At 37.0% G+C, this 18,189-nt stretch overlaps 1 protein-coding gene across 3 annotated transcripts; it reads right to left on the reverse strand.

Annotated features, from left to right (window-relative positions):
* Nucleotides 1-1,415: 1,415 nt before the first annotated feature.
* dnmt3ba (DNA (cytosine-5-)-methyltransferase 3 beta, duplicate a) lies at nt 1,416-18,189 on the reverse strand. Of its 3 annotated transcripts, XM_060881640.1 has the most exons (26): nt 18,136-18,189; nt 15,959-16,093; nt 15,715-15,860; nt 15,365-15,569; nt 13,433-15,186; nt 13,060-13,195; nt 12,227-12,295; nt 11,882-11,946; nt 11,552-11,683; nt 10,271-10,351; nt 9,364-9,513; nt 8,729-8,836; nt 8,513-8,648; nt 6,469-6,588; nt 6,310-6,354; nt 6,140-6,219; nt 5,923-6,035; nt 5,643-5,826; nt 5,319-5,403; nt 5,079-5,224; nt 4,858-4,948; nt 4,611-4,759; nt 3,963-4,048; nt 3,761-3,830; nt 3,555-3,673; nt 1,416-3,375 (listed from the first exon to the last, which is right to left on the reverse strand). In XM_060881640.1, the coding sequence occupies exons 2-26, from the start codon at nt 16,080-16,082 to the stop codon at nt 3,231-3,233; spliced, it is 4,539 nt and encodes a 1,512-aa protein (XP_060737623.1). In that variant the 5' UTR covers nt 16,083-16,093; nt 18,136-18,189; the 3' UTR covers nt 1,416-3,230. The 3 variants fall into 3 exon arrangements, with proteins under 3 accessions (XP_060737623.1, XP_060737624.1, XP_060737625.1); XM_060881641.1 differs by lacking the exon at nt 12,227-12,295; XM_060881642.1 differs by lacking the exon at nt 11,552-11,683.

Raw genomic sequence — 18,189 nt, forward strand, 5'->3', positions numbered from 1 at the left:
TATAAATTGATGCACTAAATAAACCCTGAAAGGAAGCATTCCCATAGTTTCAGTCCTAAAGAGTGAGAGACCAGCACTGTTATGTGAATTTCCTTCTTAACACTTCCAGATTTAATAGAAACGTGTTAAACAAGGGAAATCACCAAGCTGTTATGGATGCTGGCCATTAGCATCCAGCATGCACATTTTTAGGCAGCAAGCAAATCCTTCTAAAGGTATCCTATGCAGAAGTTTTTATTTGTGGACCACCATTTCCAGAATGACTTACTTAGCAGGTTGACTACCTGCTTACAGTGGTACCTGTAAGATTTAGTCCTTTCCTTCTTCTCTACATAAGAAAACCACTTCTCAAAAGAGCAGTGATTTAGTCCTTGGTCTGCATAACTTTAACCTTATTATCCGCACCCTCTATTAAAACATATCACTCAAATCTAGAGAATTGTGTGTAAAAGAACCAGGTTTATACATGTACATGAACTTTCATGCTGTTATTGTCTTTAAGATCATTTTGCATTGATGTAGATTGATAATTAGATAAACTGAATTCTGCTAAAGCTCATAGTGCTGCATTGCCTTCTGAAACATCATGAGTTCAATATTTGCTGTCTCCACTATTTCTATATTGGTTTAATCATTGATATGAAATTAACATTGAATGTTGAGTAAGAAAAACCTTTTTCCATCAAACATAATTCTGTGCAAACATTTACACCCTGTTACGTCCCGTATTGTTTGCTCTCTCTTTTTCCTTCTTTTTCCACTGTTCCACCTTGCAGGTCCTGCGATTGGACGATTCCTGTCCAAGTCATCGTTTCAGAAACCACTCCAAGAGCCAATCCGGTGTTATTGGCCAGGTATAAAGACCCGGATGTGACACAAGCGCGGGACAGGGGGCTTTGACTTTACCTGGTTGTTTGTTCACCTGTGTTTGCATCTGGCTTTTAGATAATGGGTTTGTTTTATTGAGTTCTTTTCTTTAGCACCGCTCCTGTCCCTCTCTTTGTTATCATTATCTTTGTGTTTGTATATAGTTTGTAAATAGTTTGTACAAATATATTATACTGACTATACAAATATAGTTTGTATAGTCAGTCTATTTGGATGTATTTTTGGCTCATTGATTGTTATTATTGGATGTTTTGTTTTCAAATTATTTTTACTAAAAAGCAAACCAAACTCAGCTTCCGCCTCTGCCTGTTTTCCTGAACGCACGCCACACTTCACCAATAGAAAGGTTATCTTCCGACCGCATCTTAACAATTAAATTTTCACGTGTTACATCCCCATATCCTCTAGACCCATAGCCAGACGTAACACACCCCAATGACTTTACTGTATACTGAATACTAATCATTAAGCACTTTTTGACTTTAGAGAATCCAAAAGAAAATAAGCCGTGTTTCATTCTTCAATGATTTAAACAGAATGTTGAAACAATTTATTAGTTGGCAGTTACATCACATCGTTCAAGCTTAGTGGAGCACCAAGTTACATTATAAAAATGTAAACTTAGCAAAAAAAAAATGTACGTCTTTTCCGCTCGACACTTCGGAGGCCATACCTAGCTTGTACAGCAAAGACCACCTACTGTTGTTGGTAACATAAACACTCACACAGTATAAATGTTCATGAGAAAAGTTCAGCACTAAAATCAATCACAAGAAAATTAAAAGGCAACTAATCAAAAATCATGAGCAACAACTGATTTGTCAATAAAAACAATAGTCTGTTCTAAAGTGTTCTCCATGGACATAGGACCTATTGGTTTAAAATAGTTTTTTGTAATTCTAAAATGCTAACATTTACTATGCTACAAAAAGATACACATTTCAGACGTTACATTAAAGAATTAACAAGTGAATATGCTAAACCACTCAGCTAGTCAAACCTCATGCATTTTGCATAAATGCACATGCATTTTATCATCATTTTAAATTTCGTTTCAAATGTGAACCCAGCAAGTTGTTTAATTGTTATGATGCATTGCTCTAACTGAATTAAATGAAAAAATGAAATGTCAGTAAATAGTAACTGATTATTATAATTTTGTATACAGAATAAATACTAAATCTACAGCTTCCACAGAATAAGCACCACGCACCAAGCAAATGCTGCGCTGTTAGCACCTCGAACTTCCTGGGTAAATATGACTACCTACATTTATAGCACCTCACTGATGATGGGACAGTTGTGACTTCAATTTTTTTTTTTTTTGGCATTTCTTAGTACGCACAAACTGTTAATGTGGCTTGATTCAAAATACAGCGATAATGGTAGTCATATTAAAATGTACTCAGGAATCACTGTAGTCATGTATAAAATATTAACTGTCTTCTTGTTGTAGGCACTTAATTTATTTTAGGAAGTTGTCTTTTCATCATGATTATATTACATAAACTTCAATAAAACTGGTATACTTGCATGAAGATCAAAAAGTAAAGCTGACAAATTAAAAAGGCTGAGGCTTATTTACTTTATGGTTAGATTTGTGTTCCAAATTCATATTCAAATCTGCTTTGGGATTTTTACTATAAAATTATACGATTTCATGTAAGTAAGTAATTAAAAATATTATATAATTTTAATTATATAATTAAAATGCTGTCAAGGGAACCAGTGATTGTAGTGTAAAATGAATATCTAAACTGTGACAGAAAAGGTATAAGAAAAATGCATGATGACATAAATTAAACTGGCAGTTTTGATAATTAGATTAAGAAAAATGAAAAGATAATTAAACTCCTGACCAGATAAGTTTATGTAATATTATGAGTGCCTATAAGCCCAACTCACTGTCATTCATTACATATAAATAGGCAAACAGCATTTCTCCAGATAATGCACCAGTCACATTTTATAACTGAGGTAGTGGGGGTGGGGTTTCAGTGGCTCGCTCTAGCACAACAATGTCATTAAGACAGTCTCAACAAAACTAGATCAACAGTACATAAGATGTAGAAAATAGAACCAAAAGTGTCTGTGCATTCTGACCAAGCTGAAAAAGTGATCAGTGATCACTTTAAAACAGAAAAAGTGTGCCATAAAACAGATTTTCAGTGAGGTCAAAGTTTGCAAAGCACCATAAAACTCATTAAAAGCACCAAAAATTCATTAAGTAAAAAAACTGTTAAGAAACATTGACTTTAGGGTTGTAGGTAGAAAATTCCACAATGCAACTTTTTCTATTCTTTTGAATCTCAAGGTTGTTAAAGGATAGTAGTATAGGATACCTAAGATTCGCATGCAAAGTAATCCTTCAGTGGTGCAAATAAGTGACGAATCACAGGAACACTCCAAGAACGTCCCAGAACTTTCTGCCTCTGGCCTCGACCCATGTTATTCACATCAGTGTAATGCTTAGGGAAGCCAAATACACTGCAATAAAGATACATTTTGATAAAAATTTAAATAAAGCTGAATGTCATGATGCAGAATTAAATAATATCACACTTGCTCAAAGGTTCGGAATGTTCTGGGGTCAAATAACATGCAAACAAATTTGAACTGATTTGTATCTGGCTCTGTTATTCTTTTTTTTTATCAATCATACTCACCTTTCCATCTCTGTACACCAAAGGTAATCCTCCTTTCCATTCATGGTAACAGGAAGAGGCCCCATTTTCCCTTGCTTAATCGAATTAGATTTTGTTGTGATGGTACGGACTTTATTAAACTGCAGAAACAGTGCAGCATTATGTCAGGACAATTAAACAGGTTTCTAAAAATGGTTAATATCAATGCATTTCTTTCTCATTCTGACCTGAGCAACTCGACCGACTTCCAGGCAGTCCTGAAGCTCTACTCTGTCGCTAAGTGATATGGACAGTGGTCTGTAAAGATAGATTTTTACCATATTTTGTTATAATATTTGACCTAATTCACTAAAATTAATTCATTCTCATCAAATTTCATGGTTTGGTAATTTGGTGTTCAATTGAAGAGAATGATATTATTTTATGTACCTGTTCATTCCAGGTAGATTGCCCCAGAAGTAGCGAGCTCTGTGGGCAGGACTCACTTTCACAGCATCAATCAGGATCGGATTACACTAACAACAGAAAAGGAAACAGGATAAAATATACAAAATATAATATCTAAAATATACAAACACATAACATTCAACAGGAAAATAGTCTGTATAAAGTCAATGGGAAAAAAAATAATGAGGCACATTTAATAAATAGCTCTGAGACTATTTAAAATTTAGAGAAAAAATTAGAGAATGATAGATCATGTGAATCCACTAATTCATGAATGGACCACAACTAATTACTACTTTGGGTTCAAAAATTGTCTCACAACAATTTCTTATCAGTTATGTCTTTACAGTGAGCTCCAAAATCTTTAGCATCCTTCTTAAAAATTTGCAGAAAGAACGTATAAAATAAATATTGTACAAAATAATTCAAATTTTACACACAAAAGTAGGACAATCTGATAAGTAATACATAAGCAGTTAGAATGCCATTAAGCACAATTAAAGTACAAGCTTTCTGGAACAGTTGAAAATTCTCCAGTATTTGGCCTAAAAACATTTTTTTTGCTCATGCGATGGTTATAAGATGCAATATTATGTGACACATTTTGTGAGATTCATATAAAAAGTGTACCTCCAAGAATCGACAAATGTCAGCTTTATCATGTGCGCTCATGGCCACCACATTCTCAAAAAGCCAGAAGAACGGGCGGTCATCGACTTCTTTGGGCCTCATCATAGTTAGCATACGGTAGTACTCAAAGAACAGTCTGCCTGTGCCCTCTAGTACGTAAAGGAAATAGGAAGAAATGTGAAGCGCTTGGTGAAGTATTTAGTGTCACTAAAATACAAGAGCACATACAAAGAGAGGACGTTCTTACCAAAAAGTCCTTTTCTGGCTGGATTCACCATGGACAGATCATTACAGGGACTGCCACCAATCAGAAGGTCAAATGGTCCCCATTCTGCCAGCTGTAGTACAGATGAGAAAAAGTTATAAATAGCTTTATAAAGTAATCCATTGCTCTTATCAATATCCATAGTCTGAACAGTAATGTAGTTCATATGAAACACCCAGAACTAATTATGTCAGCATACGTACATGTTTCCTAGTGATGGTTCGCACGTCATTGACATATTCAATCTTTCCTTCATGCTTGACCATACCTACAGCAATAGAGTCCTCACAGATCTCAGAAGCAATGTAACGCTCCACCTTAAACCCTAGATCTTTTAGAACAAGGTAGCCTATGAAAAAAAAACATACAATAATATCTGTTTATTCTGGAGATTATATTTAGTTTTATCTCGATTTATATCAAAGCAAAACTCAGAAACTAACCTGTGGCAATTCCATCAAAGAGGGATAAAACCTTTATAGGCCGGCGCTGGTGAGCGGGAATTGAGGGGTAAACTCTGTGTGGTTCCTGTACCACAAAGAAAAATTACACGTATGATAATAACAAGGACGCACATTGAATTTAATATTAATAACCAGCACAATAAATCCCAACCTTCGGTAAGAATGAAGATATTATCATCGGAGATTAAAGTGTAATTTTACATTACTCTCTAGTCCTTCAGTCTCATCTTTCTTTAGAACAATATGATCAAAAAGAATCAGGATGTCTTATTTGCAAGTAAGGCTTTCTGACTTCTTACTTACAAATTCAAAAGCACTGTTATTGGCGAAGAACTCCTGTACACGCACACTCCAGTCTTGTCTTAGCTTCAGCACACCATATTTGTTAGGGGGCAGACAAATATAGCAGCTCCATGGATCTACTTCTGTCAACTTATCAAATGTCTCTGGTCCAACCAGCACATTAAGACAGTCTTTACAATAACACCTGAAAACGAAATCTGGTTAGATTGGCAACATGCAATCAGTTCTTCGGTTTATTCACATTTAAAGCTGAGAGAGTGGGTGTTTATTGGATTATAACCTGCAGCAGCTGGCATTGCCACACAGAATGACCTCCTGTCCAGCACAGCAGATAGTGCAGTAAGACTGATATCCATCTTCATCATACCTAAATAAAGTCTCTGTAAAATTCTCCTATAATGCCAAACATGCGCATACACACAAAAAACATATATATCAATAACTTCACACAATCACACAGGGAATTAAATGTGTTAAATGAAAAGAAAATGGGTTACCTTGCATTTTAAACAAAGGCTCCCTTCAAAGAGTGGATGGAATATCTCCACGTTTGCAGTACCACATGAAAGGCAGAAATCTAGAGTGTGTAAAAGAACCAGGTTTATACATGAACATGAACAATGATATACATTTCAAAAAAATTATATATAACATTATACAATCCAACCTTCAATCTTTTTCCCTTTTTCTGAAACTTCATGAACCATTTGCTCTAATAAAGATATAGAAATAATAATACAAGTAACAAATCACAAACATGCTGTAGTATTTTTTGCAAATACATGTACAAATAAGCATCTAGGATATAAAATATATTGTCATCTACCTCTTGTGTACTCCTGAGTTGTGGAAGGTCTGGCTTTATAAACATATTTTCTTTTGGCTGGAGGTTGATAATCATATATAGAGGAGTCTGACAATTCAGCCTTTTGGTTGACAGATGAATCTGTGCGGTGAAAACGTGAGTTTAGTCTTTGTTAAGATACAAGTTATAAACAGCTTTAACATTCAGGTCATCCATCATAGATTCTACAAATATGACAGTTTTACATTTATAGTCATTGGTTTTACAATCATGGGCTTACATAAAATCAATTAACATCATTGTCATTCATAGTTTCTCTTTTGCACAGTTAGCTGGTGAAAGAAATATAGTGGTGTGAAAAAGTGTTTGCCCCTTCCCGATTTTGTATTTTTTTGTACGTTTCTCTCACTTTAATGTTTCAGATCATCAAACAAATTTAAATATTAGTCAAAAATAACACAAGTAAACACAACATGCAGTTTTTGAATGAATGTTTTTATTATTAAGCCTACACAGCCCTGTGTGTAAAAGTGCTTGCCCCTAAACCTAATAACTGGTTGGACCACCCTTAGCAGCAAGAGCTGTAATCAAGCATTTACGATAACTTGCAATGAGTCTCTTACAGCGCTGTGGAGGAATTTTGGTCCACTCATCTTTGCAGAATTGTTGTAAGGGGCCAAACACTTTTTCACACAGGGCCATGTGGGTGGGAATTTTGTTTTCCCTTAATAATAAAAACATTCATTTAAAAACTGTATGTTGTGTTTACTTGTGTTATCTCTGACTAATATTTAAATTTGTTTGATCTGAAACATTAAAGTGTGACAAACATGCAAAAAAAGACAAAATCAGGAAGGGGGCAAACACTTTTTCACACCACTGTACATGCATGGTTGAAATAACCTCTCAATGATAATACCTTTATAATACTATTATACCTAATAATGATAAAACTTTACTGCTGGCAGCTGATAACTTAAGCCGGGCCTGTATATGGACTAGGTGACAACCACTGGATTAGAATTAAATGTGAATTTTCTGAAAGATATACTATTTAATGAATCCCCCTCCCGTGTTCACATGCCCACTTTCTCTTTTGTGTTTCATTGCTGTATGTTTCCACATGTTTTGATTCATGTCTTGTCTTCCGCCCTGTTCTGTCACTGCCAGTTTCATAACCCATGTCATGATTAAGTGCACCTGTTTTCAATTTGCATCTTGACCAACAGACCAGTCTCCACGTCTGAGTCGCAGCCAAATCCGGAGGTCAACCTGGCAACCTCTACTGCTCCTGAGCCACAGCCAGAAGTCAACTTGGTGGCCTTCACTGTTCCAAAGCTACAGCTGGAAGTCAACCACCACCTCTCATGCCTGAGGTGTTGGCCTCCCAGTTCCTGTACTACACAGAGGCTGGCATGGCCCTGCAACAGGCCATGTTCCAACCCCAGTCCAACCATGGCAATCCTTCCTCTGATTCTCCTCCTGCTTCCGAATTAGAAACTCCATATGAGAGACTATGTTTGTCTTATGACCATGTGTTTGGGAAGTGCTACAGAGCTCATATCCATTTTTGTTTTTATTCCATGTTTATATTGAATTTTTTATGTGTACATGTTTGCTTTATTTCATGCCTTCATCCCTCTTTTGTCATTTCTTGTTTTCTTCATGTGTCACATGCAAGCCCACCTGTTTTCCGATTATTTCTTCATTTATGTACCTATTTAAACTCTTGCTTGTGTGATGCGCTAAAGTCTGCAACATTTTTTTGTTGACCACAGCCTGTTTTGACTTTTCCATTTTTCCATTGCCCTTTTGGATTTGTTTTAAGGTTGAATGAAAAGAAGCTCCTGCACTTGTGTCCTGCCTGCCTCTGTTCATTTCTTCTTCTTCTACTTTTGATTTTTCTCATTAAGGGTCACCACAACGAATCATCTGTTTGCACAATAAATCTATCCTCAGCATCCTCTACTCTCGCACCAATTAATCTCGTGTCCACCACCTCTGTTCATGTAATACTATAATGATAAAAAATATAGAAATAGTTTTCTGAGTGCTGTATTCTTACCATAATTGTCTTGAGGTGAAAATCCATCAGGGCCTGTGGGTTGAAATCCCCTAAAAGCCCAGTCCAGCATAGCCTTTATCTCTCCCTCTTTGTTCCCTGAGGATGCAAAGGTCTTTGAACAACGCTCACCTGCCAACTAGACACAAAGTTTATAAGCACATGTTGCTTTACCCACTATAAGGTTTAATATGAAGTATAATATTTATTATAGTTTACCTCAAGAACTTGGTAAATGGCATCTTTGTAAGTGGGCAGACTAGCAAAAGATTTGCTACAGAAGCACTTTGCAAATGCTCCAAAAGGCAAAAGCCTCTCTGTGTAAATCTGCATAGATAAAGAAAGAGTCGGTGATGACCATACTGGTTCCTTGGAAAGGATAAGGAAAAAAGGTTCTACTGGTGAATAAGCAAGCCTAGGATTCAGAACTTTTTCACACCTCAGAAGTGACTATGAGCTAAATTTTGGGCAAATATGCAGTGATGAGCAATATAAAACTATAGTTGAAGCTATTTTCCATATGGTCTTTTCCCCAGGGAATATGTAGAAAGTCATACTGGCTATATAGCTAGCTTTTCTGCTAACATGCTAAATGTGTGAACTAACATGAACTAATTGGCTACATAAAACAACAATTCTACAGGTCAAATGTTCAGATTTGTTTAGAATGTTAAGGGTATTTTAATTACTTAATGCATCTTCATTAGACTGTTATTTTTTCTCATGTTTTTCACATTTTTAAGTCATGTTCACAAATACTAAGATTTGTTTAAGATTTGTGTAAGAACTGACACTAAATTGAAATGTTGAGTGTCAAGACTGACTTTCACTGGAATGCAATGTGAGATCCTCACCTCTGAATACATGCCATCTCCAAACCATTCCACCCGTCTCATAAATTTGGGAGATGTCTTTGTCTTCCAGGCAACCACAAGACCAGGCCACCATGAGAAACCCTTCACCTTCCCCCATACCAGCTGTCCAACGCTAAAACCCTTTCCATCCTGGAGGGAAGAAACACTTAATTCAGTGAATTCATCAACATCATCAAAATGTTGAAACCTGATCATGATATGCTGTTCTTAATATACTGTATATTTCCTAGAATATCTAAGTCTACTAAAGGCGGTAGTGCGTTTTCATATGTAGCTCCCAAACTTTGGAGTAGTCTTCCTAATCATGTTCGGGGCTCAGACACACCTGTTTCCCAGTTTAAATGTAGATTAAAAACTTATCTCTTTAGTCAGGCATACACATAGTACATCCCATAATATTGTGCACTATTACATCAGACCAAATGCACATTATCATCTAGTGCTTGCTAATATAATGAACAGCAGCTATGTTAATCCCTCTCCACTGCTTCTCTCTTTCTACCTATCCCGAGGCATCCAGAAATTGTACCAGATCTGATTGTCTTCCGTGCCATGAAGATTTTGGACCTGCACTGAGATGAGGCCAACTCTGTGAGAATCCTAAGGCATGTAGAGATCTACCAGCTCCAGTTAGACTGTGCGATACTATAGAGGAGATGTGAACTCTAGGTAATCTTTTGCATCACTACAACATTTGTCAGACTGTATATTTATAATCACACCCTCCAGTGTCACCCATATGAGGATGGGTTCCTCTTTGAGTCTGGTTCCTCTCAAGGTTTCTTCCTTCCATTCTAGGGAGTTTTTCCTTGCCACTGCTGCCTTAGTCACCTATATAATTCCCTTACCACTTCTACAAAGACTATTGCAATAATGGGAAATTTACCTTGTACATTTGAAATCTCTTTCCAGGCTTGGGACTTGGTTTCGTGATGCTTGATACAGCTTGTCCTGTATTGTTTTTTGTCTGGAATAGAAAGAAAATCAACAAAAATAACAAAAGGTAAGAGGGAGACTTACCATACAATACAAGTACAGCAGGAGTTTTTGCAAAAAAGAACATACAGAGATATCAAGATAACCTTACCATTTTTCTTGTTTCCTTTTAGATGCACAAAAGAAAAATGTGATTTAATCAAAATAATAATAATAATAATGTTCAATAATGTGCATTGAAGATGCACATGAACAGAAACTGAGAGAATGAAACAAAGAAAAAATAAAGATTTGAAAGAAGAATAGAAAGCATGGTGCTGGTCATAAGAGATGTGTATCCAAAGCCAAAGTTACACCCAGCTGACAAGACAGCAGAAATACAGTATTAATTAATTCAGAGTTGGTCCAATGAGCCAATTAGTCAGCAGGCCAATTAAAAGTGCATTGGTCAATATTGTTACTGTTCTTAATATTAGGAACATCTTGGGAAATAATAAGATATAATTGTTTAGAGAGTCTGATAAATGCAACAGAAAAGAACAGAAAATATACAGGTCTGTGTTGGGCCTTGATGGACATCCATACTGTCAGTCATGTTGTAGCATTTTCCTTTAAGGTCCCTTCACTCCATACCAATCTACATGCAAATATGGTGGAATACACCTGGCCAGTTTATTTCAGATACTGTTGTTGTGGGGTATAAACAAAACAAAATCTTCTGCAATAAACCCAAAGGAAGTAAACATGAACAAATCTAGGTGCTGCTTTTCCAATTTGGAGAAATCTGCTTGTAAAATGTTCGGATCAACAGCCCCAGCAACACTTTAGTTATTTGCTTGTATTTCATTATTTCATATGTTTCTTGCTAACTTTGTGAAAACTGGGCAAGTGAAAAGAGGTTAAAAGTGATTGTAAACTGGTTAGACCGGCTGGCTAATAAAGGATGATCTGTAGGGAAGTTCACCTGGGTCAGATGGAGGCCAAAGGATTAAATGAGTAGGTCTTTATTAAAATATGTTGGTTGGATAGATTATGGGAGGTAAGGCATTGGTGACATGTTCATAAACGGGATATGGCGTCACGATAAACACAAATACATAGTTTTTGTTGATTTGTATGATAAACTGCTAGAGCCCAAACTCTACCAATGCACCTTTAACCAAGGCTGCTGTCACAAATGTCACATGATTGTGAGCAGAGAATCCTTTCTTCCGTATGGGCAGGTACATACCGCCTCTTCCTTTTTGTTCAATTGTAGGCTCTGTGGTTTGGCCCAAGTGTCTGACCCAGACTGAAAGAGAGAGCGTGCCTGCGGCTTCTGTCGCAAACTGCTTTCCCAACCGTAAATCCCCCTAATGGAGTTCTGAAGGATAACAAAGAAACAAATACACCCTCACTGAGGCCAGGCAACTCCAGCAGTAGTGCCAGAGAGTGAAATGTAACCAAAGAATGATATGAAAAGAAAGGTGCTAATAAGTAAGACAGAAAGAAGGGTTAATAGTGTTTCATGGAAATTAGTGTGCAAAGCCGTAAGGATTTGACATAAAAAAAAAGTAATTACCTCCTTGGTCCAGACTACATCATCTTCAGTAAAGACTTGATCGTCATCATTGTTTATTTTCAACACTGAAAAAGAAAGTGAGACAGAAAAGTTCAAGCTACCTGTTCTGAACATCTATATCACTCAACATTTATTCATCTATAAGATGAATAAGAGAACATTTTCTTTAGACAGACCACTAATTGTCTTCAATTGTCTAATTGTTCATTTGAATAGATCAAATGATTTGTTCAGTACAGACAAGAAACACCTGTACATAATGGAAGGAGTAGAAAATAAGGTGCTTTGCTATGACAAGTACATGCTCTGACTGTAAAGCACTTGTTTACTGTGTCCTGCTCACACCTGTCTTATTGGTTATCTTCTGCAGTCGCACCGTGCATGGCTTCACTGAGACTGAATGGTCACTCATCTCTGGAAAACAGCATATTGTTTCTATCAATCCAACTGACTTCCATGATCAAGATACCTGTCTGTGATTGGAAGTGTTAATTCTATTCTGTTGTATAATACAAATCAAGACTTTTAATAACCCTTGGACACTTTTTAGTGGTTGTACTAAACTGTAGTTGCAACAGAGCTAATCTCTCATACAGGTAACAGTGCTAATACAAATATTACTGCACCAAATTCTTGTCTCTAAAAGATTTACTTCCTCTTGGAAGCACAGTGAAGGCATTACAATAGCAAGTTTTCGGAACACCATAGTCCAAAATGTAGAAGTGGCACTAATGGACGTTTTAAAACCTATATCCACAGGGTTATGTATCTTACATATCTTAACTAAAAGCTGAGAATTTCAGAGACCTTGAAATTTCCAAATACTTTGTGTCATTTGATCCTTGAAGTATACAGGTCCTCTACTGCAGTGAAACGATGACTGAGATAGCAATTCTGGTTTATGCTAATTTAATTAGACAAGTCACAATAAGCCACGAACATAGCAGCACTGGCACATGAGAACACACAAATATGTGCACTGTATAAGAAGCTATATGCCCGTGGGTCATACCTTTCTACACAGATGAACTGCAACTAATATCACAAAACTGCTACCATCTCAGCCCTTGCATACATAAAGTATAATCATAAAGTTTCCTCCTCTGCAGATAAAGGCCAAATTAGTATGTCTGTTTTTTTCTCTTAAGGTGTCCAAAGTCACTTCATCCTCTGCTTACCTGATGTCCTCTTTTTCCTCTCGGTTCTGACAGATGATTTCTTCGTGCTGGAGACCTCTGAGGATGAATGGAGGCTATCAGAGTCACTGTCCGCCACATGACCATCTAATTTGCTTATGTCCCCATTCTCCACTGCCTGTGTATGATGGAGAGTTGTCATATATTGAAAGACCTCATATTAAAAACATGTTAAACTAATTCATATTTAGCTAAATGTTTTCATATTTGTTGAGGCTGTATTATTGTCATGTTCATATCAAAATTTATATTGTATTATACATGCATCATGCACTACTAGAGATGTATAACAAATATCTATACACTTTAAAAAAAAGTAAAAAATAAGATTAATTTTCAACATTTTTCTGCATACCTGAGCAAAGACTTTCCCAGCTTCAAGTGGTGGACAGGGCAAAGCTAACAAACTAAGGACAAGTTTTCTGAAGACAGATGTTTTTGCAGTGGTCTTGAGGACAGAGCTCCAATGATGCTCCAATGAAGAATTAGTAAAGCAATCTGATTGGCCTTCTGCATGTCCATTCTCACCACTGTCTTCACTATTTTCTTCCTCTCTGAGCTGGTACTCTAAAAACTCATCTCTGAGCTGGGCAGATAACTCAGGGTTGGCTGAGAGGCCAAACTGTTCACCAAGCTCTATGACACCTTTGCTTGTAATCTTTAACCGTCCCTCTGGGCACAGAAGTTGAGACATACTCCTCAGGATACCATCACTCAAAGGCAACCCCTGAGCAATGCAAGCTGTAATTGCCTTATAAAAAGCCAAACAGGCATCCTGAAATGTATCTAGAAAGTCAGTAAGCTCTGGTTCTATTTCAGACATAAATTTCTCTAATGTGTCCGCAGCAAAGCTCAGTTCATTGCTAGGAAGCTGAAGCTTTGGGTTCTCAAGAATGGCTGCGTCTCGTTCCTTCAGAAAACGTACCACAGCCTGAGGTTGGAGAAACGTTGATGCATAGGAGCGAAGTAGGCCACTTGCTTCCCTCAGGATCTGAACAAGGTCTGCACGAGCAAAACCTTCACGCCTTTCCAGACGTTCATTAAACACTTTAAGTGGTCCAAAAGCATGGTCTAAGAACATAAAGGTGATCTTGAGTTTGGGATCCTCCAACTGAGAGCAAATGTGTTTGGCTTTGACATCATTCTCACTGCAGGAAGTGAAGTATGAGATCAAGTCTTTCCATATTTCAAGCAACTTGTTTATTAGGGTACAAAGATTTTTGCTGTTCTGGGAGAGAGTATGGACAGAGCCATCAAGGCACCAAACACCAGCAAATAATCCCTTGATATTCTCATTTTTAGTGCAATGAGTAGAACAATGTTCATAAATGTTAACGATAAGCTGTTGAACCTCAGAAAAAGCCTTTACTCCCACATTGCAGGCTGCATCTGACAAGCGATAAAGACCACCAAGAGCAACCGCTTTTGGATAAAGCTTCTTCAGTTTCAGGGAAACCTTCCCAGACAGCTCATCTTGGTCATCAACATAGAAAGCTGCCATGTTGTTCATAGATAACTCAAATTTTCCCATAATATCCTGCAAAGACTCGGCAATAGCATCCTCAGAGTCTACACACTGAAAAATATCAAGAATCCTAATGCAATGTTTTGCAGCCTTTTCATCAAAGAACCCCAGAAGAACTACACAGCTGTAGTTCTCTTCGTCACTCTCTTTATCTAGTGCCACCTTTCCATAAAGGTAGACACAGTAAGGGACCTTCTTAGCAGCAGAAGAAATGTCTTTTGGATAGTGTAATCCAAGAACATGCCTGGCAGTATGCTGGGAAATCTTAGTGTGAGAAGGCAGACAGTGCTTTTGAATAAAGCGCATCATGAGTTCACTACATGTGAAATTTTTCACCTGGTTTCCATTTCTGAATGTTTTTAGCTCTTGCTTTTTGTGATTTTTACACTGCTGGTGGTGTTTTAAATCAAGCAGTCCTGAGTTTAAAACAGTAATATTTAAGTCACAGATTGTACAGTATGCATAGATATCCCCCAGAGTGCTGGGTTTGATCCATCTGAAGGTTTCTTGCCAGTTGGGGTCATAAGTAATTGACTTCATTTCAGTGACATCCACATCTGAGTCAGGATCCTCCTTCACTTTTCCTGCACCAATAATTAATTAAGATAATTATTTATACAACATTATATTTATATTAAATTAACAGTTACATTATAATACATAATTAGAAACCATAACAAGAAGGATGTCTAATTTGATATCTAACCCAGTCACCTACTGTATTTTAATTCTTTATTATTTCTGTAATAAATATAGTCTCACCGGAGGTATTGAAGTTTGTTGATAATTTTGATCTATGGGGAGACTGAAGATTGGGTTGTGCAGTTGCAAACTCTTGTCCATTACGTGCCTTCAGGGGGTCATATACCTGTCCAGTCAAGTTAGCTTGGAAAAACTTCCGAAACCACTTTAGAAAAGTAAAATTAGGCCTGAATTTCCCTGTTATGAGCTCTTCCACTTGTATAGACTGTAAAAAGAGGCAAACAAAAATATTTTACTAGCAAATCTAGATTATGAAATGTTATATCATTCATTTCTGATTTATATTTAGATGCAATACAAATATATAGGAAACACAAGGTATGGTCAGACACAATGATGCAAAGCCTTACTTTTGTGACACCCATTATTTTGAATCCTGTCTGCAAAAGACTATAGTTGTGGCGAAAGTCTGCCTCCTCCTGACACTGAAACCTGACTTTGTTTATGTCAATCGACCCTGGAAATAGCCAATCCATCAGCTGGCAAAAACATGCCCCTGCAAAAAGAAAATGTACATAATGGAATTTAATTGTTTCAAACATACCTATGCTATTTATTTTTAAGCATGACTTGGCTGTAAAACAAAACACATACCTGAGCATATTTCTTCCATTTTAGTAAACTTAGTTTGAAGTGTTTTGTTAAGCCAGGCCAGGAGTTCATAACGGCTAGACTTGTCCTGAAGTGCATCTTGTTCCGGGTTAACAATGGTGGCCATTTTCTTGCTTCCTGTAAGACAGTTAATATATTTAGACCTATTATCAGATGATCACTTGTTGCCAACGACTAAAATACATTTGAAATAAATGTTGTTTGATATTATATAGTTTAAACAATAATATCTAATATAAGGAATTATACCACAGTTAGTTCTGGTACAACAATTTAGACCATGGCAACATGCAGTGCTTTATCTAGTTTGGGGTTGTTTGGGCATTGTTTTCATTGATGGGTCAAAAACAAACAAAATATTTGACCCTATGGTGTCTGAACTGTCAGCTACTAAAAATGTCATTCAATCATCCTGTTTTATACCTGGTCGTTAATTAAGCATTGTGTTATTACTATTTGTTACATATTAATAATTTATGTTCAACAAATATATTGAGTCGCAAGCTGTCGCATAACCATGCAAACACTAGCCTATCTCCTTATCAGCATCCTGACCAGCTGTGTCACAGTCTGGTATGGGAGCTGCTCTGTTGCAGAGCGCAGGGCATTGCAGCGGGTGGTGAAAACCGCCCAGCGCATCACAGGGCCTCCACTTCCAGCCATGGAGGACATCCAGAAGAAACGCTGTCTGCGTCGAGCTCGCAACATTCTTAAGGATCCCTCTCATCCCGCCCATAGACTGTTTTCACACATCTGTAATGTAATCTGTAATCACTTCATATTACTATTTTATTTAACTTATTTAACTTAACTAAGTCTTGTAAAAACTGTATATCCTGCACTTGCTGCTATTGCACTCTGGTTAGACCTAAACTGCATTTCGTTGCCTTGTACTTGTACATGTGTAATGACAATAAAGTTGAATCTAATCTAATCTAATCTAATCAGTGCTTTAAATGTATTGTATTTTTTGATGTATTTGTGCAAACAAAACAGTCGCAAATTTTCATGTATAGCAAAAGCAAACAATTTTGACTGGTCTATATACTACTTAATCCATTCTGGCTTGAGGGATAAATTACTTCATGCAAAGTATTGTACGTCTAATCTAGAAAAACACAGAGACTACTGTACTATTTAGTACATCTGGACACAAATTTACTAAATTGCACGTCTGTGACACATTTGTAATACAGGTTTTGAGTTTGGATAAAAAAATAAAAAGAAACATAGGGCTTCTGCTCAGGATGTGGTATCTCAGTGCTTAAGGTGTTGGATTACTGACAGTAAGGATATGGGTTCGAATCCCATGTCCGCCAAGCTGCCAATGCTGGGCCCCTGAGCAAAGCCCATAACCCTCAGTTGTATAAAAGTCGTTCTGGAGAAGGGTGTCTGCTAAATGCAGTAAATTTAAATGCTTGCCCTCGTCGAAAAGCTCCATAATTTGTTTCTCCTCCCCCTTTCAATGCACAGTGAGTTGCGCCGAGAGAAAAAGATCTCGCGGGACAGTTTTTGCCGCGAACTTTCCAAGCTTTTGGTAGGAAGTTATCGGGCTCCACTTCTACGGTCCAATGCGGTCTTTTACTCAGAGAGGAATAAAGCACGGGGTTTGAATGACGCCGACCCGTTAATGTTCACATAACAAACACCAAGCTGGGACTAAACACACCGGCGTCTAAATACATGATTCACGTGAAAGCTGTCCGACTTCAAATCACATTTGTACAACATGTATTTAAATAGACACTAAACCGCCAGGACGTTTAGGTTCTTTTGTAAAAGCCAGATCCTTGTTGTTGCTTATCGTTTTTGTAAAAGCACAATAAGATCAAATGGCTTTGTTTTCGTTTTGTGTTTCATCAACAGTGCAGTTTACAGCATTCCCCACAAACACCACAAAGACGAACTTATTAAAAACAATAATACGGACAGTTTTACTACAGGCAGGATTTTGTGTTTCATTGTATCAAACCGGCTTGATAGCCTTTTGTGTCAGAACTGTGTCTTTGTGTGTTAGAGAGTAACATATACACATACATTCACTACTACTGCTAGAAACACACACTAACATACAAAATGTTCGCACTTTCTCTGGTTTAATAAACATGATCTGGAAACGTGTAAACACGCGGTTCTTTATAAAACAGAATGAGTCCTACCTCTGCTTGCTCTTTCTCCCGAAGGCCACTATTCTCTATTCTAGAAACTAATCC

This window comes from Tachysurus vachellii, chromosome 11 (assembly GCF_030014155.1).
Source record: "Tachysurus vachellii isolate PV-2020 chromosome 11, HZAU_Pvac_v1, whole genome shotgun sequence".
Classification (NCBI taxonomy): Eukaryota; Metazoa; Chordata; class Actinopteri; order Siluriformes; family Bagridae; genus Tachysurus; species Tachysurus vachellii.